Source organism: Lacerta agilis, chromosome 10, assembly GCF_009819535.1.
Source record: "Lacerta agilis isolate rLacAgi1 chromosome 10, rLacAgi1.pri, whole genome shotgun sequence".
Lineage (NCBI taxonomy): Eukaryota > Metazoa > Chordata > Lepidosauria > Squamata > Lacertidae > Lacerta > Lacerta agilis.
The window spans coordinates 1817968-1843549 of NC_046321.1; the positions used below are offsets into that span (position 1 = coordinate 1817968).

General features: G+C 48.4%; 1 protein-coding gene across 1 annotated transcript in view; it reads left to right on the top strand.

Moving 5' to 3' along the window:
- SHANK3 (SH3 and multiple ankyrin repeat domains 3) overlaps positions 1-25582 on the top strand; it is a 350793-nt gene that overhangs the window by 206827 nt on the left and 118384 nt on the right. The window contains exon 14 of the mRNA XM_033162485.1: positions 19641-19754. Within this exon, the coding sequence (XP_033018376.1) occupies positions 19641-19754 (114 nt within the window). The remainder of the gene's footprint in view (positions 1-19640; positions 19755-25582) is intronic.

Here is a 25582-nt window from a genome sequence, read left to right on the forward strand (position 1 = left end):
TTTTAAAAATTTAAATCGGATTTCTTTGGATTTTTTAAAAATTAAATTGGATTTTTAAAATAAAATGCTTTTGGAGGAAAAATCTTTCTAAAGATAGCTTCTATATTGAAGTTGCATTGTAGTCCAAAGGCTATTCATCAGGAAATAAGGATTTGTTTTAAGTTTTTCATGTGGGCTGAAACTCAGTCTAAGGTGGTTTTTTTTTTACAAAATTGTTTAGCCACATCAGTTAATAAAACATGGATGCACACGCTATTGTTTTAGTTAAAGAAATTGTTTAAACTGTTAATAAGGAAATGATTGGTTTTTCTCCTTCCAATAAAGTACAGCAGAAAAGTTGCCCAGATATAAACAGCGAACTTATTAAACCTCACAGTGATTCCATAATTATCTGTCTATGTATTTCTAATAGTATAACCAAATCAGTAATTTTTGATAGAACGGTAAAAACTATTCTGAAAATGTACTATTCCAAAAACGAAACCTTCATCTGGTTGTCAATATTAAGATGATACCAGCAAGAATGAGTCTTTCTGTAAATTTTTTTTTACTTAAATCAAGTCTTGCCGACTAATGATTTAAATTGATTTGATTTAAATCAAATCCACCCTGCCCAGGGACCCTTTCCAACTCTTCAATTCTGTGATTCTTTAACATTGGGAGAGAAAAAAACAGCCTTTTGGATGCCAGGGCTTCAACTAACTCCTTGGTGCCAGCCCTGAGCTGTGGGCTTGTACATGTGAGATTCAATTCAAGGCAGGTTTGATCCACTGCACATCTTGATCCCCCCAGGAATCCCTTCTCCTCCCCCCAGTGGAGCGCAGGAACTCTTGCTGCTGCTCCCCTTCCGTCAGGACTTGGCCACCTCTGGCGAGTGGGTGGCTGTCGAAGCAGATGGGCGGCCAGCCTGCGCCCGAGGCTCCCTCGATGAGTCAGGGATTCCTCCCTTGGAGACGGCAGCGCTCCTTCCCCGCCACGGCTTCCAAGCGGCTCCCTGGCTCTCCTCGCCCATCTCGCCCTGGCATAATTGGAGAGCAGGGCTCGCCCACCTTGGCAGCAGGTTCCTTGAGGGCTTGGAGGGTGCCAGCAGGCGCTCGCTTGCCATCGCCTCTCGGCTGGCCTCCCTCTGATGAGCTCTTTTGCCACCTGAGTGACACAGACGCTTGAGGTGCCTGCCAGTGGCGGATTCCGTCTCGGATTAATAGGCTTCCTCATCGCGGGGGATCCCCTGCCTCCGGCGAGAGGCACACACACACACGCACACACACACACTGTGAGCCTCCCCAGCTTCCTCTCCAATTCCTTCCATGGAAGAAGGCCTGCTCTCGCCACAAGCCCTCAAGACCTCCTCCTCCTCCTTCTTTGGCGATCCTTTGTAGCCGAGTAAGATTGTCTTCCATAGACACTGTTTTAACAATGAGTCCGTAAGTGACTGTGGAGGACAGTTCTGGATCCGCACGTCCTTCCACAGTGGGGACATAGGTTTCTGGGCGGGAGTTGATTACGGTGCAGATTTGCCAAGCGTGCCTTCCTCTTAGCACGTTTCTCCCTTGCGTCCTGAGTTCAAGTGTCTTCAAAGTCCATGACACCTGTGGTAAAGGCTGTTCTCCAATTGGAGCGCTCGCAGGCCAGTGTTTCCCAATTGTTGGTGTTTATACTACATTTTTTTTAGATTTGACTTGAGAGAGTCCTTAAACCTCTTTTGTTGACCACCAGCATTTCGCTTTCCATTTTTAAGTTCAGAATAGAGTACGGCCGCTTCAGGTTGTGCAATTTCGGGTTGCACACTGCGCCGAAGCCGGAAGTAACGGAAAGGGTTACTTCCAGGTTTCGGCACTCGCGCATGTGCAGAAACACCGAATTGTGTTACACACGTGCACAGACGCAGCAGCGCGGGTTGCGAACGCTGCGGATTGTGAACGCTGCGGGTTGCGAACGCGTCTCCCGCACGGATCGTGTTCGCAACCCGAGCGTCCACTGTAGTTGCTTTGGAAGACAATACAGTGGTATCTCAGGTTACATACAGGTACTTAATTTGTTCTGGAGGTCCGTTATTAACCTGAAACCATTCTTAACCTGAGGTACCACTTTAGCTAATGGGGTTTTCCGCTGCCGCCGCGACGCTGGCATGCAATTTCTGTTCTCATCCGGAGGTAAAGTTCTTAACCCGAGATACTATTTCTGGGTTGTTGTTGTTGTTGTTCAGTCGTTCAGTCGTGTCCGACTCTTCGTGACCCCATGGACCAGAGCACGCCAGGCACACCTATCCTTCACTGCCTCCCGCAGGTTGGCCAAACTCATGTTAGTAGCTTCAAGAACACTGTCCAACCATCTCCTCCTCTGTCGTCCCCTTCTCCTTGTGCCCTCAATCTTTCCCAACATCAGGGTCTTTTCCAGGGAGTCTTCTCTTCTCATGAGGTGGCCAAAGTACTGGAGCCTCAACTTCAGGATCTGTCCTTCTAGTGAGCACTCAGGGCCGATTTCCCTGAGAATGGATAGGTTTGATCTTCTTGCAGTCCATGGGACTCTCAAGAGTCTCCTCCAGCACCATAATTTCTGGGTTAGCAGAGCCTATAACCTGAAGCGTTTGTAACCCGAGGTACCACTGTAATCAGGCATCTGCAAAACATGACCAGTCCAACGAAGTTGATGCTGACATGTGTCACATTTGCAGGTGGTTTAAGGAATGCCTGGAACCAGTGGCAGCGAAATCTGCTGCGCCAACAAATTGCAAATCTTGTCACTGGAATTGGACAGGTTGAGCAAGCTTACCCTGGTGCAGTGAGTGCAGATGCCTCGTCTTCTAAGAACACAAGAAGAGCTTTGCAGAATGAGGCCAAAGGCCCATCTAGTCCAGCATCATGTTCTCATAGTGGCCTTTTTGCCCCACTCTTTCGAGGCGCAGGTCTGCTCTGTATTTGAGTGCTCTTTCCCACCCCTGTTCTGGAGCTTTCCTTGCAACAACCTGCTCTTTAAAGCTGAATAGGAACAAACGGCAATCTGCAGAAAACCTGAATTGCCATTTGCTCCGATGGAGCTCTAAAGGGCTGGTTTTCATGGGGAAAGGTGCTTAGACATGGAGCTTTCCTGTGCCTGGAAAGTGTGGGGCAAAAGGCAAATATGGATAAGCCTTAAGGGGAAACTCACAAGCAGGACTTGAGCGCAAGAATCCTCTCCCCTTCTGGGGTTTCCAGCAACTGGCACTCAGAAGCATTGCTGCCTCCAGCTGTGGAGGCAGAACACAGACAATATGACTGACAGCCATCAATAGCCCTCTCCTCCTTCACAAATTTGCCTAATCCTCTTTTAATGTTCTCTAGGTTTGTGGCCATCCCTGCCTCCTGTGCAGGGGCGTAGCAAGGGGGGGCGTAGGGGACGGTCCGCCCCATGTTCCATAATGGAGGGGGTGACAAATTATCAAGGAACAATTACTGCCCTACTAGGGCGGTTCATAAAAAAAAACTTTTTTTTAATGCCTGCTCCGAAGTTCTTATCTTACTATACTAGGGATTATAAAGCTATATATGAAATTTCATGCATATCGGTTAATATCCTGAACCTTCTCCACCAAAATAGCTGTTTACTTGGCCGTCTTCCTGTGTTGTGAAGGCTGAAATTTCCGTTCAGTGGAGCACTTACTGTTCCCAACCCTAACCCTGTGGAAAGCCATCTAATTAGACTTTAATTTGATTTTGAGATGTTTTTAGGAGGTAATTTAATTCTTGTTTGATTTTATACCAATGTTATGTATCTGATGTCAGCCACCCTGAGCCCGACTTCAGCCGGTGAGGGCGGGATATAAATAAAAGTTTATTATTATTATTACTTGTAATTATTCCTTTGTAAGAAAATATGAAATAACTTAAAGCCATTTTTGCAGAGGGGGGAATCAATGGGAGGGGGGGTGACAAGAAATTTTTCGCACCGGGTACCACCTGACCTTCCTACGCCTCTGGGAGGGGGGGTGACAAATTTTTTTTGCCCCCGGGTACCAATTTACCTTGCTACGCCCCTGCTCCTGTGGCAGTGAGTCCCACTGGTTAACTTTGAGCTGCATGAAGAAGGACATCATTTTATTGTGTCCTGAATTTTCTTTGGATAGGAAAGGGGAGGCAGTTCTTGACAGCAACAGTATCTAGACTGTGGGGGGCAAGGATCCAGGGATGAAAGGAGAGGCGAGGAGAAAGGAGGGGGGAAGCCCTTCCGTCTGAAGGCCAATTCAGGTCCAAGAAGGGACCCCAAGGGTCATCTAGCCCAACCTCTTCTGCAATGTAGGATTCACAGTGAAAGAACCCCTATCAGATAAGCCACTTGTTGGAAACGCAGGGAGGCTGAAGGCACATGGATCCACATGTGGTGGAACTGTAAAAAGACCGGACAATTTTGGGATATGATTTAAGAAAATGTTCAAATGCTGTTTCCCTAAAAAAAAACCCCTGAAGGCTTCCTGCTAGGAATTATGGGTAACGAAATCCCGAAAAAGTCCAGGAGAGTCTTTATGTATTTCACAGTCGCTGCAAAAGACTGGAAGGGAGAGGAAAATGCATCCAAATTAGATTAGCAGAATAAAATAAGAGAGTACGCTGAACTGGTGAGATAATCAGCAAGGTTACGAGACGTTTCAGACGAAAAATTTATCAGAGAGAGGGATATATGCAGAGTCTATGTAGAAGAAGGCTGTCAAAAGATCAATCCGTTGGCAGGGAGGGGAGGGGGCTCTTGTGCTCGAACCCTGGCTGTGGGTTTCCCATGGGCATCTGGTTATCCAGTGTGAGGACAGGATGCAGGACTAAATAGGCTGCTGGCCTGATCCAGCAGGGCTCTTTTATGTAGGCTGGGAGCTGGGATGTTTTGGGGAGGCCCATACCCTGTGCACAGACGGGACGTGGCCCATTGGCCATTCTGCTCAAAGCCCACGGATTTGCGATCCCAGCAGCTGAGGTTTACTCTCTGAGCCACCGGTCACTTTCTGGGCACAACTCAAAAGGGCTGGTTTTTAGGGCTTGGGGGGTCACAAGGATCTGAAGGACAGCTTCTTCCTGTCCTCAGGGACCATCAACACAGCCCCCCACCCCATTGCTAGGAGTGCCTTGGCCTGCTGAACTATGGCAGGGGGCAGGGGCGTAGCAAGGGGGGCAAGGCGCCCCGGGTTCCATAATGGAGGGGGTGACAAATTATCAAGGAAATTTTAAAAAAGCGGGGGGGGGAATGGATTTTTTTGGGGGGGAATTTTTTTTAAAATGCCTGCTCCGAAGGTCTTATCTTACTATACTAGGGATTATATAGCTATATATGAAATTTCATGCATATCGGTTAATATCATGACCCTCCTCCACCAAAATAGCTGTTCACTTGGCTGTTTTCCTATGTCGTGAAGGCTGAAATTTCAGTTCAGTGGAGCACTTACTGTTCCCAACCCTAACCCTGTGGAAAGCCATCTAATTAGACTTTAATTTGATTTTGAGATGTTTTTAGGAGGTAATATAATTATTGTCTGATTTTATACCAATGCTATGTATCTGATGTTAGCCACCCTGAGCCCGACTTTGGCCGGGGAGGGTGGGATATAAATGAAAGCTTTATTATTATTATTATTATTATTATTATTATTATTATTATTACTTGTTATTATTCCTTTGTAAGAAAATATGAAATAACGTAAAACCATTTGGGGGGGGAATCAATGGGGGGGTTGACAAGAAATTTTCCGCACCTGGTACCACCTGACCTTCCCATGCCTTGGGGGGGGGGGTGGCAAAAAATTTTTTGCCCCCGGGTACCAATTTACCTTGCTACGCCCCTGGCAGGGGGAAAAGAGCCTTCCCAGTGGTGGCCCCTTGTCTATGGAACACCCTCTCCGGAGATATCCACCTGGCACCTGCTTCACTGTCCTGTCAGTGCCAAGGAGAAAGCCTTCCTGGCCTCCCAGGATTTGAAAACCTGCTGCTTTTACATTCCTTTTTACTCTCTGATATTGCAACGCTTACCTCCCCCCACTTTAAAGCTGCTCTTTATAATTCTTTGACGCTGCTTCCATACTGTATGTCCTCGCTTTGGGGGAAATTCTTTCAACGTTTTCTTATGTGGTGCCCGCAGAGCAGCAGCTATCAGATGCCACCCTATATAAATGAATCGAAGCTCCACTTGCCTTTTGAGACACAACCTGGTCCATCATCACAACCCAGATGCACAGCCTCTGTCCCCCAGAGCGTGCCACCCTGACCTACTTAATTCCCCTCCTCTGTATTGCCTAAAAGCACCCAATTTCCCCAAACAGCCTGGCTACAGCTGCTATTTTTGGTAATGTTCCTTCGCCACCCACAGAAAGCTGGGTGCTGCCCAGAACACAGAACATTCTTCCTCCTGGAGGGTTGGGGTTTTAAACACACCATCCAGGAAGTTGGGGGAGGGTTGAATCAAGAGGGAATTTTTTGGGGGGGCGGGGTCCCTCTTAAAATGACGCTGAAAAGATTTCATGGAAGTGGAGGAGCTTGTTTGAGAACAAGGAAATGGCTGGTTGAATCTATACCTGAGATCTATACTTGAGATTTGGGTGCATGCTGCAGCTTAGGGTCCACAGGAGGTTGAAGCTCAACTAGCAGAAGATCATAGAATCATAGATTGGAAGGGGTCCTCAGGGTCATTTAGTCCAACCCCCTGAAATGCAGGAATATTTTTGCCCAACGTGGGGCTCGAACCCATGTTCCTGGGATTAAATGTCTCATGTTCTACCATCTAAGCGATGCAGGAGTCTTGATGGACCAGCAAAGGCCCAGTCTTATTCAACACCTTCATCAATGACTTGGATGACGGGCTTGAGGGCATCCTGATCAAGTTTGCAGATGACACCAAATTGGGAGGGGTGGCTAATACCCCAGAGGACAGGATCACACTTCAAAATGACCTTAACAGATTAGAGAACTGGGCCAAAGCAAACAAGATGCATTTCAACAGGGAGAAATGTAAAGTACTACACTTGGGCAAAAAAAATGAAAGGCACAAATACAGGATGGGTGACACCTGGCTTGAGAGCAGTACATGTGAAAAGGATCTAGGAGTCTTGGTAGACCACAAACTTGACATGAGTCATCAGTGTGATGCAGCAGCTAAAAAAGCCAATGCAATTCTGGGCTGCATCAATAGGAGTATAGCGTCTAGATCAAGGGAGGTAATAGTACCACTATATTCTGCTCTGGTCAGACCTCACCTGGAATACTGTGTCCAGTTCTGGGCACCACAGTTCAAGAAGGATACTGACAAGCTGGAACGTGTCCAGAAGAGGGCAACCAAAATGGTCAAAGGCCTGGAAACGATGCCTTATGAGGAACGGCTTAGGGAGCTGGGTATGTTTAGTCTGGAGAAGAGAAGGTTAAGGGGTGATATGATAACGGCTTAGGGAGCTGGGTATGTTTAGCCTGGAGAAGAGAAGGTTAAGGGGTGATATGATAGCCATGTTCAAATATATCAAAGGATGTCACATAGAGGAGGGAGAAAGGTTGTTTTCTGCTGCTCCAGAGAAGCGGACACGGGGCAATGGATTCAAACTACAACAAAGAAGATTCCACCTAAACATTAGGAAGAACTTCCTGACAGTGAGAGCTGTTCGGCAGTGGAATTTGCTACCAAGGAGTGTGGTGGAGTCTCCTTCTTTGGAGGTCTTGAAGCGGAGGCTTGACAGCCATCTGTCAGGAATGCTTTGATGGTGTTTCCTGCTTGGCAGGGGGTTGGACTGGATGTCCCTTGGGGTCTCTTCCAACTTTAGGATTCTATGATTCTATGATTCTATAGTTTAGCCATGAGCTAAAGGACGTGAAGAAGGACTTGCATTCGGGTGAGAGTTGCCTGCCTGATTTCATCTGGGCTTCTTGGGAGGGAGAGAGGCGGGGGGGGATAGATTTAAGGAATCCCAGGCACAACCATCCCTCACTCCCTCGTTTTCGTGCCCCACCGGGTTGAGGATGGGAGCTAAATCGACTTTTACATATAGAGGCCACCGAGCCAAGCAGCACCGAAGCTCACGGTCAGAGGAGACGGGCCGGGAGGAGTGCCGCCGTGCCACCCCTTCCCTGGGCACCCAGCGCCATCCTTGGCCGGCTTGTTTGGTTGGCGCTGCGGATCTGACCCTGCATTTAAAATCAAGCTTGTCAATTCCAAGGGACTAATGAATTGTTAAAGCTGAAAAAGTGCTCATTAGCTTGGGGGGGGGGGCGACGACAAATTAATTCCCTTCTAGGCTGGCTTGCCTTGATTGGCATCTCTTGTATACATAAATGTTTAATTAAAATACATAATGAGTGTGAAATGATCAGCCGCCTGAGCAGCTGGAGACCTGGGTACGAGAGGATCTCTCTCAGTGAACGCACACACAAACACACAGCCATGCGCCCAGTGTTTGGCGCTTCTTCACCTTTGTGCCGAGAGCGTGCGAGGCTCCACTATAGTGAACTGGTTATGGGAAGAAGCAGAAAACCTCCACGCCTTGGTCCCTGCACATTTATTTATTTCAAATATAGAATCATAGAATCATAGAGATGGAAGAGACCACAAGGGCAATCCAGTCCAACCCCCTGCCAAGCAGGAAACACCACCAAAGCATTCCTGACAGATGGCTGTCAAGCCTCCGCTTAAAGACCTCCAAAGAAGGAGACTCCACCACACTCCTTGGCAGCAAATTCCACTGTCCAACAGCTCCTACTGTCAGGAAGTTCTTTCCTAATGTTTAGGTGGAATCTTCTTTCTTGTAGTTTGAATCCATTGCTCCGTGTCTGCTTCTCTGGAGCAGCAGAAAACAACCTTTCTCCCTCCTCTAGATGACATCCTTTTCTATATTTGAACATGGCTATCATATCACCCCTCAACCTTCTCTTCTCCAGGATAAACATACCCAGCTCCCTAAGCCGTTCCTCATAGGGCATTGTTTCCAGGCCTTGGACCATTTTGGTTGCCCTCCTCTGGGCACGTTCCAGCTTGTCAGTATCCTTCTTGAACTGTGGTGCCCAGAACTGGACACAGTATTCCAGGTGAGGTCTGACCAGAGCGGAATACAGTGGTACTATTACTTCCCTTGATCTCTAGACGCTGTGCTCCTATTGATGCAGCCCAGAATTGCATTGGCTTTTTTAGCTGCTGCATCACACTGTTGACTCATGTCAAGTTTGTGGTCTACCAAGACTCCTAGATCCTTTTCCCATGTACTGCTCTCAAGCCAGGTGTCACCCATCCTGTATTTGTGCCTTTCATTTTTGTATATGTTTACTCTGCTTTGCCCAGTAACCGTGTCCAAACTGGTTTACAAATGCAAGCAATAATTTGAAAGTAGCAGCTCCAAGCACAATAGCAAATTAACAGGCCATCAATAAAACAAACACTTTGGAATCAGCTCTCAGCAAGGAGCATTAGCTTCTGCTGTCTGCCTCCACCGACACAGGAATCCGTTATAATTGATTTATGGTTACCATTAAATTGACTATGACATTATTAAGGTGTTTCAGGGCTGTGTGTTAGATTAATACAATTATTAATTTTAAAAGCAGGGCGCTGTATTCAAGCCTCCGTTGCCATTTTTCTGCGTAGCTGAAATATTTATATCCCTCGACGTGACAGAAACGTAGACGGTGTCTTGGGACAGGAGCATAAATAAGGCATCATTTGAAATCCACAAAAATGCAAAATTCATGCAGTGTGTTCTTGCCTGGTGGGGGAGTTTGTGGGCAGAGTCAACACTTGGGGGGGGGGTTGGTTCCCGACGACCTTTCCAGTTCAGTCTGTGACAATATTAGTTGTCTGGTAGGACTCTCTTAAGGTCTGTGGGTTGAAGTTTCTGGGGGACGGATAGCGTGGGGCGGGGGGCTGATGCCTCTGTGCCCTGACTTTGGGGGCATCCCTGTGGGCACATCTGGGTGGTCACGGTGGACAACAGAGGGCTGGCCTGGAAGCAAACACCAGATGCAGCAGAACCCCAGTCCCTTGGAAGATGGCGAAGTCTCTTTCCTTGGAGGTTTTTAAGCAGAGGTCGGATGGCCACCTGTCTTAGATGTTTAAGCTACGATTTCTGCATTGCAGAATAGGGTGGGACTATGACTTTCCTTGAGCTGGACATTCAACTTCTGTTGATGCAGCCTAAAATTACATTCGCCTTTTTTGCTGCTGCGTCACACTCCAGGCTAAACATACCCTGCTCCTTCAACCACTCCTCATCAGGCTTGGTTCCCAGACCCAGGGTCATCTTGGTCGCCCTCCTCAGTCTGCACACCTTCCAGCTTGTCAACATCCTTCTTAAATTGTTATGCCCAGAACTGGACAGAGGACTCCAGGTGGGGTCTGAACAAGGCAGAAGAAAGAAGGACTATTACTTTCCTTGGGTGAGCTGGACCATAAAGAAGGCTGATCGCCAAAGAATGGATGCTTTTGAATTCTGGTGCTGGAGGAGACTCTTGAGAGTCCCATGGACTGCAAGAAGATCAAACCTCTCCATTCTGAAGGAAATCAGCCCTGAGTGCTCACTGGAAGGACAGATCCTGAAGCTGAGGCTCCAGTACTTTGGCCACCTCATGAGAAGAGAAGACTCCATAGAAAAGACCCTGATGTTGGGAAAGATGGAGGGCACGAGGAGAAGGGGACGACAGAGGATGAGATGGTTGGACAGTGTTCTCGAAGCTACTAACATGAGTCTGACCAAACTGCAGGAGGGAGTAGAAGACAGGAGTGCCTGGCGTGCTCTGGTCCATGGGGCCACGAAGAGTCGGACACGACTAAGTGTCTAAACAACGACAACAACAACAAATGACTTCCCTTGATCCGGACACTAGACTTCTGTTGATGCAGCCTAGAATAGCATTGGCCTTTTTTGCTGCTGCATCACACTGGGGACTCATGTTCCCCGAGATCCTTTTCACAGGTACTGCCAGGAAGCCAGGTGTCCCCCATCTAATATTTGTGCATCTGGTTCTTCCTGCCTAACTGCAGAACCTGACATTTGTTAGTATGGAAATCCATTCTTTCAGTTGGAGCAGTTGAGCCATCAGACATATGTTCCATAACGTGTTTTGTCAATAAATGGACCAGTCCAGGTTTGTGTCCTGTGTTGTGTGTGTGTGTTTATGTGAATTGCATTCCTCTGTGTCCCTGCAGACCTGTGCTGACATCATTGCAGGTATGCTAAGATAACGGTGGGAGGTATTTAAATTTGCAGCTTGTCCAGACATTTCTGGGATGGATGTACCTGCGATGGGGATCCTGGGGCTTCTTCCCTCCCCTCCAAACAAGCCATTTCCCTTTGCTCAAACCTGCCTCTGTTGAAATTAGCCAGCCCCACACAGGCCTGCCAGAGACTCAGCGTGCAGCCTGTTTATTAGATTAATTGGGCGTTTGCAAATGCGCTTCTCTGATTACATTTTAAATTGCTAACAAGCGAGGCTGCCGCACGGAGCAACTTGTAGGGCAGGCGGGGGTGGGGGGAGGCAGGTCTGCAGACCAGCTGCCACTGCGCCAATGACCAGGCTGTTGGTCACGCTTGCAGGATTGCTGCATCGCTGCGGAGGGTGTGTGAGAGGGAGTCCGGCTGCAGGATCTGGTCAAAGGGAGCCTGCCGTAGCCCAGCATTCTGTTCTCACAGTGGCCAAGCAGATGCCCCAGTGGGGAGTCTGCAAGCAGGGTCCAGAGCAGGGTGGATAAAAAAAAAATATCAATGAATTTTGAAAAAAAAAATCTTAAAAATTGAATTTTTTTTTATTTAAATCAGATTTTTTAAAATTTAAATCGGATTTCTTTTAATTTAAATTGGATTTTTTTTATTTAAATTGGATTTTTAAAATAAAATGCTTCTGGAGGAAAAATCTTTCTAAAGGTAGTTTTCTATTTAAGTTACATTATAGTGCAAAGGCTATTCATCAGGAAATAAAGATTTGTTGTAAGTTTTTCATGTGGGCTGAAACTCAGTCTAAGGTCTGTTTTTGTGTGTGTGTGTGTGTTTTTTAAAAAAATTGCTTAACCACATCCATTAACAAACATGGATGCATATGCTATAATGTTATTGTTTTAGTTAAATAAATTGTTAAAATTGTTATTAAGGAAATAATTGATTTTCTCCTTCCAATAAAGTACAGCAGAAAAGTTGTCCAAACATAAACAGTTAACTTATTAAACCTCACAATCATTTCATAATTATCTGCCTATGTATTTCTAATAGCAGAACCAAATCAGTAATTTTTGATAGAACGGTAAAAACTACTCTGAAAATGTATTTTTCCAAAAACGAAACTTTCCTCCGGTTGTAAATATTAAGGCGATACCAGCAAGAATGAGTCTTTCTGTAAAAAAAGATTTAAATCAAGTCTTGCTGACTAGTGACTTAAATTGTGATTTAAATCTATTTGATTTAAATCAAATACACCCTGGTCCAGACTTTTTAACTGCAGAAAGGCCGGGCTCCTCCTGCGTCACCGGTGTGTGTGTGTGTGTGTGTGTGTGTGTGTGGTCTAGATGTCCCTTTCGTGCACCTTCCTTCCACCTCTTCATTTCCACGACTCTCGTGCACAGCCCAGGCATTCCTCACAACTTCCGTGGGGGCCCAGCCAAGCATGGCATTGGGGGACTTCATAGCATTTATTTTCAGGACTTCCTGACAGTTGCTGGTAGAGAGGTGCAGGATCTGACCGGCCCAGGAGCCTTCGTTATTTCTGCACAAGTGTGGACGGCTCAACTCTCTCCCTCCCCGATGTTGGGAAAGATGGAGGGCACAAGGAGAAGGGGACGACAGAGGACGAGATGGTTGGACAGTGTTCTCAAAGCGACTGGCATGAGTTTGGCCAAACTGCGGGAGGCAGTGAAGGATAGGCGTGCCTGGCGTGCTCTGGTCCATGGGGTCACGAAGAGTCGGACACAACTGAACGACTGAACAACAACAACAAAACACTGACAACTGGGAAACACTGGTCTGCGAGCGCTCCAGTTGGAGAACAGCCTTTCCCAAAGGTGTCATGGGCTTTGAAGACACTCGAACTCAGGACGCAAGGGAGAAACGTGCGAAGAAGAAGAAGAAGAAGAAGAAGAAGAAGAAGAAGAAGAAGAAGAAGAAGAAGAAGAGTTTGGATTTGATATTCCGCTTTTCACTACCCGAAGGAGTCTGAAAGCGGCTCACATTCTCCTTTTCCCTTCCTCCCCCACAACAAACACTCTGTGAGGTGAGTGGGGCTGAGAGACTTCAGAGAAGTGTGACTAGCCCAAGGTCACCCACCAGCTGCAGGTGGAGGAGCGGAGACGCGAACCCGGTTCACCGGATTATGAGTCTACTGCTCTTAACCACTACACCACACTGGCTCTCTAAGAGGAAGGCATGCTTGGCAAATCCACACCGTGATCAACTCCCACCCAGAAACCTCCATCCCCACTGTGGAAGGACGTGTGGATCCAGAATTGGCCTCCACAGTCACTTACGGACTCACTGTTAAGACTGTGTTCATGGAAGACAATCTTACTCGCCTACGAGGGATCGGCAAAGAAGAAGACATTTATGAACAGCTATTTTATATGTATAAGACCTTAGAATTCTTATAACACTGGACATAATCCACATTTCAAAATGCTGCTGCAGCAGGATATTTTGGCCCTGGAAAGAGCCACCACCCAGCACTGGTTGCATGGGGTTAGGCATTTAGGTTTTCCCCGTTTTAGCTAATTTGCATCCCCTGAATTCCTGTTTCATGCGCTTTTAGGATTCCATTTTGTTGGTCTTAGGTTGTGTTTCGTTTGAATTTGATTAGCTGTGATTCCTGCATTGCAAGGAGTTGGACTAGATGGCCCCTGGGGGTCCCTTCCAACTCTACAATCTTGGGTTGCAGTCAGCTGACGTTTACTCGGTCCTGTTGATGTTAATGGGCATGACTAACTTAATTTCGGATTAACGCTTAATCCGTTAATTTCACCCAATTGACTCTGAGTAAAAGTTAGTTTGAATACGCCTCGTTATTTTATAGAGACACCACCATCAGCACAAATTTACAGTGGAAGCAGAAAAGGGAGGTCCTTGCCCCAAGGTGCTTGCAATCTACACAGCGCCGCTCCCTAGCATGCATGCCCTGACATCACGACGCGTCGCAGCATCCTGGGGGGACTGCGCATGTGTGGACATGCGCGGTCCACCGAAGATGGCGGGCGCGATCGGCCGGCGCCCCTTCCGACCGGCGCCGCGCCGCATTTTAAGGCTTCAGCGGGTGAAGATGGCGGGCGCGATCGTCCGGTGACGCTTCCGTGCGGTGTGGCAACTTTTAAGGCTGCAGCACACGAACAGCAGCACAGACGCTGTGCTGCTGTTTGCGTGTTGCAGCCTTTTAAAAGTTGCTGCACCACCGGTGTCGATCGTGAGGGTGGGGCCCGTCTCCAGAGTGTCACCCCCCAGTGCGGTACCCGGGGCGAACCGCCCCCCCTTGCTCCGCCCCTGAATCTACATTTTGCTTGGATGGGAGTTAAGAGAGGGAGAAGAAATTCTCCCTCCCTCTCTCTCTCTCTCCCCCTCCCTCCGTGTGTGTGTGTGTGTGTGTGAGTGAGAGAGAGAGAGAGAGAGAGAGAGAGAGAAAGAGAGAGAATCTGCATTCATTTCATTTACACCAAGTTGGCTCAGTTTCATTACAGGCTGAGGGCTGAGAGTTTAACCCATTGGTTTCCAAAGTGGGGCAGCGCAGTGGGATTACCTGGGTGGGGTGGGGTTTCTAAGAGGCAGGTGGGTGGCATGGGGGGGGGGGGAGAGAGAGAATGCTAAAGTTGTCAATTACTCCCAGACTTTGAAAAGCTGGTATCACTGGGTTAAGTTCATCACTTTTATGGCACCAAATTAATGGCACCAAATTGTTTTAATTGGATTTTGAATTAAAGTGCAGTGAGTTGTTACTGTTTTGCATTTTGTGTGTGTGTGTGATGCAAACCACGATCCTGAATAATCTGTTTTATAGGGACGAATTTATGGAACCAAGCCGGGGGGGGGCATATGCACCCGGCGTTCCTCCTCGGCAGGGGCTGCAAATTCCAGCTTGCCCGGAAGGCAGACCGGGTAGCCTTGCTCGGGGGGGGGGGGGGAGGCAGGAACCGCTGGGCAGCGAGATTCAGGCGCTTGGCATCTCCCTTGAAGCCACCAGCTGCAGGCTTAAAACACTGGAGCTTTAACCAGCTTCTCCATCTGCATTCCTGCCTCTGATGCAGCCATTAATACATATTGATTTACAACCCACAAGAGGCTTTTAATGCTGGGTTCCCTCTCCATCCTCCTCCCCCCCCTCTTGCCCCCATCCCCCGCTTTCCTTACCCACTTCTGCATGGTCAATATGGCAGTGAATCGCTTCTGTTCCAGCAAGCGTGTGGCCCGAGTCCTTTCCACGGTCTCGTTAACCGAATCTTTCTGGTTAAATTGTGTGGAATGATACAATGCCGTTAATTGGAAGGAGCTGGAATCATTTTGGAAGAAAAGGGCAGATGCTGGCTTGTACCCAGATTTCTCTTTCCCTCTCCCTCTCTCTCTCCCCCCCTTTTCCGCCCCCCCCCCCCGATGGATGAGCTAGAGAGTTAAATTGTGCATCTCCAAATCTAATTTGGTGTTTCTGAACAGACAACGGAGCATTGATGTGCAAATGCAGGGGCATACGGGGGGGGGGGAGCAGGCAGGCCCCCACCCACCCACCCAAAAATAATGGAGAAGCCAGATTGTATAAGAGTCTGGATCTGTAATGCTTCCTCAATCGGTCCCGATTCAGGAAACCAAAGTACAAGAAAATGTCCCACCCCTCTGTCTCAAGGGACTGTGTCTGTAAAGAGGCTGCTTCTGTGATACTGCATTGCTTCAAAAAGAGTTTGCTGGGGGGAGGGGGGGTTCCTGCAGGTGCTCACATCCCCCCCCCCAATATGGCCCCAAGTTTCAGTTGGCCTCCAGAAGGGAAGGAGCCTTTAGTGTGGTGGGCCTTGTCCTGGGGAACTCCCTGCCGGTGGATATTCATCAGGAACTGGCCCTGCCTTCTTTCGGATGTCCTTTGAAAGCCCTATTTTTAAGGCAATATACATTTTGTCTGCAGTGTTGTGTAGTGGTTAGAGCAGGGGTAGGCAACCTAAGGCCCGGGGGGCCGGATGCGGCCAAATCGCCTTCTCAGTCCGGCCCGCGGACGGTCTGGGAATCAGCGTGTTTTTACATGAGTAGAATGTGTGCTTTTATTTAAAATGCATCTCTGGGTTATTTGTGAGGCATAGGAATTCGTTCATCCCCTATATATATAGTCCAGCCCACCACATGGTCTGAGGGACGGGGGACCAGCCCATGACTGAAAAAGGTTGCTGACCCCTGGGTTAGAGCGTCAAACTGTGACCTGGGAGAAGTACTGTATCAGGAAGTTGTTTTTTAAAAAATAAATAAATAAATAAAAATTAAAATGTTTTAATATCCTGCTAGAAGTCTTCCAGAGTGTCTGGGGAAAGCTAGCCAGATGGGTGGAGTATTATTATTATTATTATTATTATTATTATTATTATTCATTATTCATTATTATTATCAATCATCTGCCATTCGGCCATGTAGCTCACAGGGTGGGGACCTTGGAGGGCAGACCAGCCGCTGCATCTCTCAGCCTAGCCTACCTCACAGGGTTGTGGTTAGGATTAAATGAGAGTGAGAAGAACCACACAGGCCCCCTTGAGCTCTGTGCAGAAAATGGTGGGATACAAATGCCACAATGAACAAATAAATGATAGAGGTTTATGAATGCCTTTTGCTGGTTCTAGTCTTGCGTAAGCACGGATTATAAATATGTACATAGATAGACAAGGGGCGCGGGTGGCACTGTGGGTTAAACCACAGATCCTAGGGTTTGCTGATCAGAAGGTCGGCGGTTCGAATCCCCGCGACGGGGTGAGCTCCCGTTGCTCGGTCCCTGCTCCTGCCAACCTAGCAGTTTGAAAGCACATCAAAAGTGCAAGTAGATAAATAGGTAAACGGCGTTTCCGTGCGCTGCTCTGGTTCGCCAGAAGCGGCTTAGTCATGCTGGCCACATGACCCAGAAGCTGTACGCCGGCTACCTCAGCCAGTAAAGCAAGATGAGCGCGCAACCCCAGAGTCGGCCGCGACTGGACCTAACGGTCAGGGGTCCCCTTTATCTTTACCTTTACATAGATAAGACAGAGACGCCAGGCAGCTGCCTCTCTGAAAAGCAGTCATAATATAGGAAGCTGCCTTGCGTGGAGCAAAACCCCTGGTCCACCCCCACCCCCTTGTTTTTTTTAGGATCAGCTAAAAGTTTTGCAGCTTTTTTTGCAAAGGGAAAAGCCCTGGTTTTTTTGAGGATTAGCTAAACGTTTTGCAGCTTTTTTGCAAAGGGAAAAGCCCTGGTTTTTTGAGGATCAGCTAAAAGTTTTGCAGCTTTTTTTGCAAAGGGAAAAGCCCTGGTTTTTTTGAGGATCAGCTAAACGTTTTGCAGCTTTTTTGCAAAGGGAAAAGCCCTGTTTATTGAGGATCAGCTAAAAGTTTTGCAGCTTTTTTTGCAAAGGGAAAAGCCCTGGTTTTTTTGAGGATCAGCTAAACGTTTTGCAGCTTTTTTGCAAAGGGAAAAGCCCTGGTTTTTTGAGGATCAGCTAAAAGTTTTGCAGCTTTTTTTGCAAAGGGAAAAGCCCTGGTTTTTTTGAGGATCAGCTAAACGTTTTGCAGCTTTTTTGCAAAGGGAAAAGCCCTGGTTTTTTGAGGATCAGCTAAAAGTTTTGCAGCTTTTTTTGCAAAGGGGGAAAAGCAAAGAGGAAAAGCCCCATTTTTATGGCGTTCAACTCACATTTCTGCAGCTTCTAAAGGAAAGGGAGCCTTTTCTAGTTTCCAGACAGAGAATCTAATCAGCCAGTCACATGTCGCTGGGGAAACAAACAACCTCCCTCTGCAGCACATTCAACAAAGGAGGGCGGGGCTGAAAGGGAGCCGGGACTCTTATCTCTCTCCCCATCTCTTGCTGATCAGCTACTGAGTGGGGTCCTTTCAATACCCCCTTTGCTCTTTGTAAAATAAAAAAGCATGATTCTCTTTTGGCCCCCGGGCAATTCAGCACCAGGGACCACCATTCGCTCCATAAGACACACAGATATTTCCCCTTACTTTTCAGGAGGGGAAAAGTGCGTCTTATGGAGCGAAAAATACGGTGCCTCTAAATCTCGGTTGCTGGGAGTTGCAAGTTCCGTTGCACTCAAGTCCTGCTTACAGGATTATTCTTGGGGCATCTGAGGGCCAACTGTGAGATCACAGTGTTGGACTAAATGGGCCAGTGGCCTGATCCTGCAGCCTCTGCTCATGTTCCTAAGGCATTACACAACTTGGGTGCTGTCAGCAAGAATCTCTGTTGTCTCATCCAAACGAGTTGAGATGGATGATAAAGAACACTCTTTAAAAATATCCCCCCTCTTTTTTTTTTTGCAAAACACCTTGGAAAATAAGCTCAGCTAGGGTTGCCATATTTTGAAAAGCAAAAAAGACTCTAATTTTAAATACCCCTGCTTATATGTAGGCTGTAGAAGCTGTGATCTATTGCTGAGGGGGGCAGGAGAACACAAGAGAGAAGCAAGTGTCCAACCACCAGTTATGTCTGTGTCTCATCCAGAAAAGTATAGCCAGAGTAAAGATAAAGGTAAAGCGAACCCTGACCATCAGGTCCAGTCATGTCCGACTCTGGGGTTGCAGCGCTCATCTCGCTTTATTGGCCGAGGGAGCCGGCGTTTGTCCGCAGACAGCTTCCGGGTCATGTGTCCAGCATGACTAAGCCGCTTCTGGCGAACCAGAGCAGCGCACGGAAACGCCATTTACCTTCCCGCTGGAGTGGTACCTATTTATCTACTGGCACTTTGACATGCTTTCGAACTGCTAGGTTGGCAGGAGCAGGGACCGAGCAAAAGGAGCTCACCCCGTCGCGGGGATTCGAACCGCCGACCTTCTGATCAGCAAGCCCTATCCTCATTTTAAAAAACGCCTCCCTTCTACGATTGTATTCAAGACTTATGCAAACTCGCAACATATGAACAACTTGCATATAAACACAGGCTTGCCATGGACAAATTCAATGATATTTGGAATCTGTTCTTACAAATACTGTAATAGGTTAAGATCTGGTGAAGTACAGTAACCACTTTGTAAAGTATACAGTTTTGGGTCGTCCCCCCCTTTATTTTCCATTCTTCATGAATTCTGTTTCTCTGTTTCTTTCTCTTTTATTTATGTCTCACCATGTTTAGTGCATCTATAATTACGTACTTTTTGAAGACTTTTTTTTTCTTAAATTAAAAATCCACCAGGACAGAAATTTTACCCCTGAAAAAGAGGACGTGTCCTGGAAAAAGAGGACACATGTCAACTCGCCATAATGACAGAGCTGAAGCAAACTAGCCAGTCTTACCCAGGGCCCTAGGAAAGGAGTTTTTGGGAACCAGGGTCCTGGAGGGAGAGTCGTGGCAGCAAAGTTCAGGGATGAAAGGCAGCCAGGGTGAATGAGCGCTGATGAATTCAAGTGAAGCTTCCAGGGGTGATTTGTTATTCTGGAGCCATATCTGTTTTGGGGTACCTGGGTGCAATTGGGGGGGCTGCGGCTTGGTGGCTCCTCTCTGCTGTGTTCCCTGACCCCTCTCCCCTCTCTTTCCCGCAGTGCTCAGCATCGGAGAAGGAGGCTTTTGGGAAGGAAGCGTGAAGGGGCGGACGGGCTGGTTCCCGGCAGAATGTGTTGAGGAAGTGCAGATGAGACAGTACGACTCCAGGCAAGGTAAGCCCCCCCACCCCCGTGGCTCAGCGCACCCGAGGAGGAGGAGGAGATCGCTTGCAGAAACCTACTTGGTTCTTTGCTCAGAGAAGGGACCCCAGGACGTTGCTCAGGGTGGGGAGGGGAGGGGTTTGTCCTAGCCAGTGGCGTAGGAAGGGCGGGGCGTAGGGGGCGGGCCGACCCATGTTCCAGGGGAGGGGGTGACACTCCCCGGGCCCTCCCACCACTCCCCCACCACCTGGCCCCCCGTCCGTGCTTTTTTACGAATGGATGGGGCAGCCCCATAAGCCGCTGCTCGCTCGCTGGCTTGCCATGGGAGCAGCAGCACCGGCCCGGATGCACTACGCATGCCTGGAAATTACGGGCATGCGCAGTGCCGACGTGCACCGTGACGCCCCGCCCCCAGGGGGTTGCCTCCGCTCCGCTGCTCCCGGCGGCAAAGAGGCTTCCTCTGCCACTGGTCCTAGCTCTGGGGTCGGCAAGGTTTACCTGCCATGGGGCGGATCACTTCCACGGAGCTCGCCCGTGGGCCGGACATGCACAGCGCAATGCCGAAAATTGCGCCTGCACATTCCGCGGCATCGGAAATCGCTTCTGCGCATGCCCAGACGCCGAAAATCGCGCCTGCGCAGGTGCCATTTCCGGCACCACTCGGCGAGTCCCCGCGCTGTGCTGCCGAGCAGGTGGATCGGTTTGTGGCCGGCTTGTGCGCCGGTAAAACGTTCTTTGTGGGCTGTATCCAGCCCATGGGCCACAGGTTGCCGACCCCTGTCCTAGCTCAAGGAGAAGCCCCTCAAATGTAAGAACCGCATTTCCAGGTGGTCCACATAGCTCAGCATTTTATGTTCTGCCAGATGCTAGACTCTGACCACAGGGCAGTTCCACAAGTGTGGGGTGATGGCTGGGTTGCCCCTCTGGGAGGCTTCTACCATATTTTTCTGTGTATAATACGCCCCCATTTATAAGAGGGAGGTTGCCCTGAGTTGAGCTTTTTAGGGGGGAGGGTTGCCCAGACTTGTTGAGTTTTTTTTCCGGGGGCATTGTCAAAAATCTCTCGTCCGCCTGACGTACACTGCCACTTGCACGCATCACAAAAGCCTGCTATCCTCTGTCCCCGCGCCAGGAGAAGCTGCCAATCGCCCGCCCTGGTGCCGCGCCGACACCAAATCAACACCAGCCTTTGCCGCAGCCACCAATAACATGCCAAATCTCTGGCTCACGGCAGCAAACAATCACACGCCCCCCATGCACTACCTGTGTATAATATGACCCCCAATTTTTAGCATACTTTTTAAATGAAAAAGGTCGTCTTATACACGGAAAAGTACGGTATATAAAAACATATTAAAAAATCAAATGTTTAAAAGCTTCCGAAGACAGGGCTGACTTCAGATGACTTCTAAAGGTTATATAGCTACTCATCTCCTTGACATCTAATGGGAGGGTGTTCCATTGGGCGGGTGTCTCTGCCAAGAAGGCCCTCTGCCTGGTTCCCTGCACCTCACTTCTTGCAATGAAGGAGCTACCAGAAGATCCTTGGAGCTGGACCTCCGGGTCTGGGCTGGACGATGGGGGTGGAGATGCTCCTCCAGATCTATAGGGCCAAAGCTGTATATGATGGTGAAACCCGTTCCATTTTAACATCTTCCGTAGCTCGTGCTTCCTGATACACCGTCTCTTATCAAGGAAGTTTTCCTTTTGGTGATCCTAGCTGTTGTTGTTGTTGATAAGTTTTTTAGTCATGTCCGACTCTTCGTGACCCCATGGACCAGAGCACGCCAGGCATTCCTGTCTTCCGCTGCCTCCTGCAGTTTGGTCAGACTCACGTTGGTAGCTTCGAGAACACTGTCCAACCATCTCATCCTCTGTCATCCCCTTCTCCTTGTGCCCTCCACCTTTCCCAACATCAGGGTCTTTTCCAGGGAGTCTGCTCTTCTCATGAGGTGGCCAAAGTCTTGGAGCCTCAGCTTCAGGATCTGTCCTTCCAGTGAACACTCAGGGCTGATTTCCTTCAGAATGGATAGGTTTGATCTTCTTGCAGTCCATGGGACTCTCAAGAGTCTCCTCCAGCACCTTCTGCTACTCCCCCCCCCCCCAAAAAAAAAACCCGGCTCTGAAAACCATTTGCACCCATGGCCTTCTTTCCAAGGAAATCTGCCTCACTGAGCAGGGAGGTTCTGCTTTCTTTCTCCAGCAGAGGCCGGAAGGAATCTCCCGGGTTCCTTGTCAGGGGAACAGCTTAGTTCTTTCGCTGATGCCTCCTAGGTCGGCGCTGGTTTCAACTGCTGACTGCTCTTCCACCATCTTCTTTTGCAACACATCGCGTTCCCCCAAGAGCCTGCCACAACATCCGGGAAGCATTCTGGTGCTGTTGTTGCGACATTGCCACGAAGCATGCCTGCGAGCGTGGCGGCTTGCCGGTTTTGTGTACACCTGTGGCGTCAACTCCTGGCACTTGCAATGAAGTTTAGTTTAAAAGGAAGCCGTTGAGAGGCGCACAAAGATTAGAAATCGGTCCCACACGCAGACTTGCTGAGCAACAGTCTTCTGAAACCCCCCAGAACCATTGGAAGCCAGGCTCAGCCGCTATCTTCTGAAATTTCGTGGAGGGCTAGAAACGCGTTTTTAAAAAGGAAGCGCCGAGACTCTCGGTAGTGTGTGATCTGCGCAGCGCTGCCCCACAGCTTTTGGGCGGCGGAAAAAGTGGTGTTTGGCAGCTGTTTCCTTCCTTTGCAATATCACCTTGCTTTGAAGGCAGATCAGACTTAGAAAAGGCTTAAAAAGATAAATGTTTCTGGCAGTTCAGCCTCTTGAGTGTATTGGCACAGACCCAGGCCGGTGCAGTAGTGGAGAGCAGCTGAAAAAGCTCCAGGTTTGCTTCTGTTTGCTGAAGTGGGGAGTCTGAAGAGCACCCACACGTCCGCCAGATGAAAGAGACTTCTATTGACAAACCTCTCAATCTCTCTCTGCCCCTTCCAAGCTTCGCCTGGTTGTGTAGGAGGCCTTTGTAAATGGACAGTGAATGGGAATGCCGTATACAGAAGTCAGAACCTGGTTTGTATTTGAAGAAAGAGGTGGGCCGTCGGAGCAAACAACATTTTACTGGATTCATCTCATCCTGGATATAGTCTGTTTGCACGGTTGCCTTCGGCCAAGAGATACAGAACAATTAAATCAAGAATGAGTAGACTAAAAAACAGTTTTTATCCAAGAGCTATAACTCTTTTAGCATAAAGAAGGCTGATTGCCGAAGAATGGATGCTTTTGAATTGTGGTGCTGGAGGAGACTCTTCAGAGTCCCATGGACTGCAAAAAGATCAAATCTACCCTCCAGTATGAATCTGCACCATTCAAACTTTTGTTCTCACTGCCTCTGCTGCACATTACCAAGGCAGTGAGAGATTTTACTTTCTTGGGCTCCATGATCACTGCAGACAGTGATAGCAATCACGAAATTAGAAGACGCCTGCTTCTTGGGAGAAAAGCAATGACAAACCTAGACAGCATCTTAAAAAGCAGAGATATCACCTTGCCGACAAAGGTCCGTATAGTTAAAGCTATGGTTTTCCCAGTAGTAATGTACGGAAGTGAGAGCTGGACCATAAAGAAGGCTGATTGCCAAAGAATGGATGCTTTTGAATTATGGGGCTGGTGGAGACTCTTGAGAGTCCCATGGACTGCAAGAAGATCAAATCTACCCATTCTGAAGGAAATCAGCCCTGAGTGCTCACTGGAAGGACAGATCCTGAAGTTGAGGCTCCATTACTTTGGCCACCTCATGAGAAGAGAAGACTCCCTGGAAAAGACCCTGTTGTTGGAAAAGATGGAGGGCACAAGGAGAAGGGGACGACAGAGGACGAGATGGTTGGACAGTGTTCTCGAAGCAACTAGCATGAGTTTGGCCAAACTGCGGGAGGCAGTGGAAGACAGGAGTGCCTGGCATGCTCTGGTCCATGGGGTCATGAAGAGTCGGACACGACTGAACGACTGAACAACAACAACAACAAATAACTCCTTTAAATGCTGTAACCAAATGATATGATCTTTGGGGAGTCATGATGGATGGTATGTATGTGTATGTGTGGTTGTAAATGTATAAATGCGTATATGTGGCTGTAAATGTGGGATGGCATTCAATTTCGTTGCACTACGTACAATGACAATAAAGTACCCATCTATCTATCTATCTATCTATCTATCTATCTATCTATCTATCATCTATCTATCTATCATCTACCTATCTGTCTAAAATGTTTTCTGCCCAAACTCAAGTTTCAACACATCATGATTTCAGCTTGACATTTCGAGAAAGGAAATATCTGGACTGGGATGGTGGCGAGTTCAGGGGAAAGGCTCATTATTCTCAGCAATTCCCAAGGGAATTGGCTGCCCGGTGCCACGGAGAGGCGCTCTGCGCTGTAGGATCTGTCCCTAGCCCCACATGATGCCCTTTCCTTAAAGACGGAGGCACGGGAGCGCTCTGCGGGGTGTGCTTGTGCTGGTGTGGGGTGCAAGGGGCCTACGAGAGAGGGGGGGTCTTTGCTGCTGCCGGCTGTTCCCATCACACGCAAATGAGCAGCTCCTTGTTATTCTTGATAACTTGACAGGCCCCTCTCCATCGCTCGTTTTCTGGTGACGCTCATTCCTCCCGGGTGGCTTTTAAAGGTCACCTTTCCTTCTCCCTCTCCTTCGATGTCTCATTGTGTGCCGAAAAAGCAGGGGGGGGGGCCAAAGGGTGCAAAATGTAAATGCTCCACAAAGGCCCAGAGTGATTCCCAAGGGGGCAGAGGCTGGGTGCCTTCCCCCCCCCCATGCCTCCTGGCAGGTTAGAACGGGATCTTTGGGTCTGGAGAGGCACTTGCTGGGGGTTGTGGAAATCATTCACTAGGGTACGTTCAGGGCAGAGGTGTGGAGCCTCAGAATGTAGCCCTCCAGGAAGTTTTAAGCGGCCCTTGGGACTGGCCTTGCTGCACACCCTCCTCTAGTGTTTTCTCCAAGCTGGGATCTGTGTCTTTGAAATCTGTTGATCATAGAATTGTAGCGTGGGAAGGGACCCCCGAGGGTCCTCTAGTCCAACCCCCTGCAATACAGGAATCTCAGCTAAAGCGTCCATGACAGGTCTGCTTAGAACCTCCAAAGAAGGAGAATCTACCACCTCTGGTGGAAGACCATTCCACTGTCAAACAGCTCTTACCATCAGAAAAGTTCTTCCTGGTGTTCAGTTGGAATCTCCTTTCTTGTAACTCGAAGCCATGGGTTCGAGTCCTACCCTCCAGAGCAGGTGAAAACAAGCTTGCTCCATCTTCCAAGTGCCTCTTGCTTGCCTGGATGGAAGATAGGGAGAAGGCTGAGTGTAGAAACTGGCCTGCCACCCAGGGGTAACATTTACACGTGTCACCTGGCCCACTTTTCATGATTTTATTTATTTTTATCCGAATATCGCAGGGCTTGTGTGTCACAAGGCGTAAAACATAAGGCGTAAAACACAAAACGCATAACGTAAGGAGAACAAGCTAAAACCACCAGCGGCCCCCTCCCACAAGAACATTTAAAAAACCACAGACGCGAACATGCTGTCTCTTGCCCAGCCCACCACCAGGTATCTGGCCCCCAAAAGGCATAGCTGTCAAGTTTCGGATTTGAAAATAAGGGATCAGCACCCTCACCCATCCCGGGGACAGTCCACGCCGCGGTAATACCCCAGGCTACAAATTAATTTACACCAGGAAAGAGCTCCCAGGAAAGAGAAATCAGGGCAGAGAAAAGAAAGCACTTATTCACACAGCACACGGTTAACCTCTGGAACTCCCTGCCACAGGGAGCAGCGATGG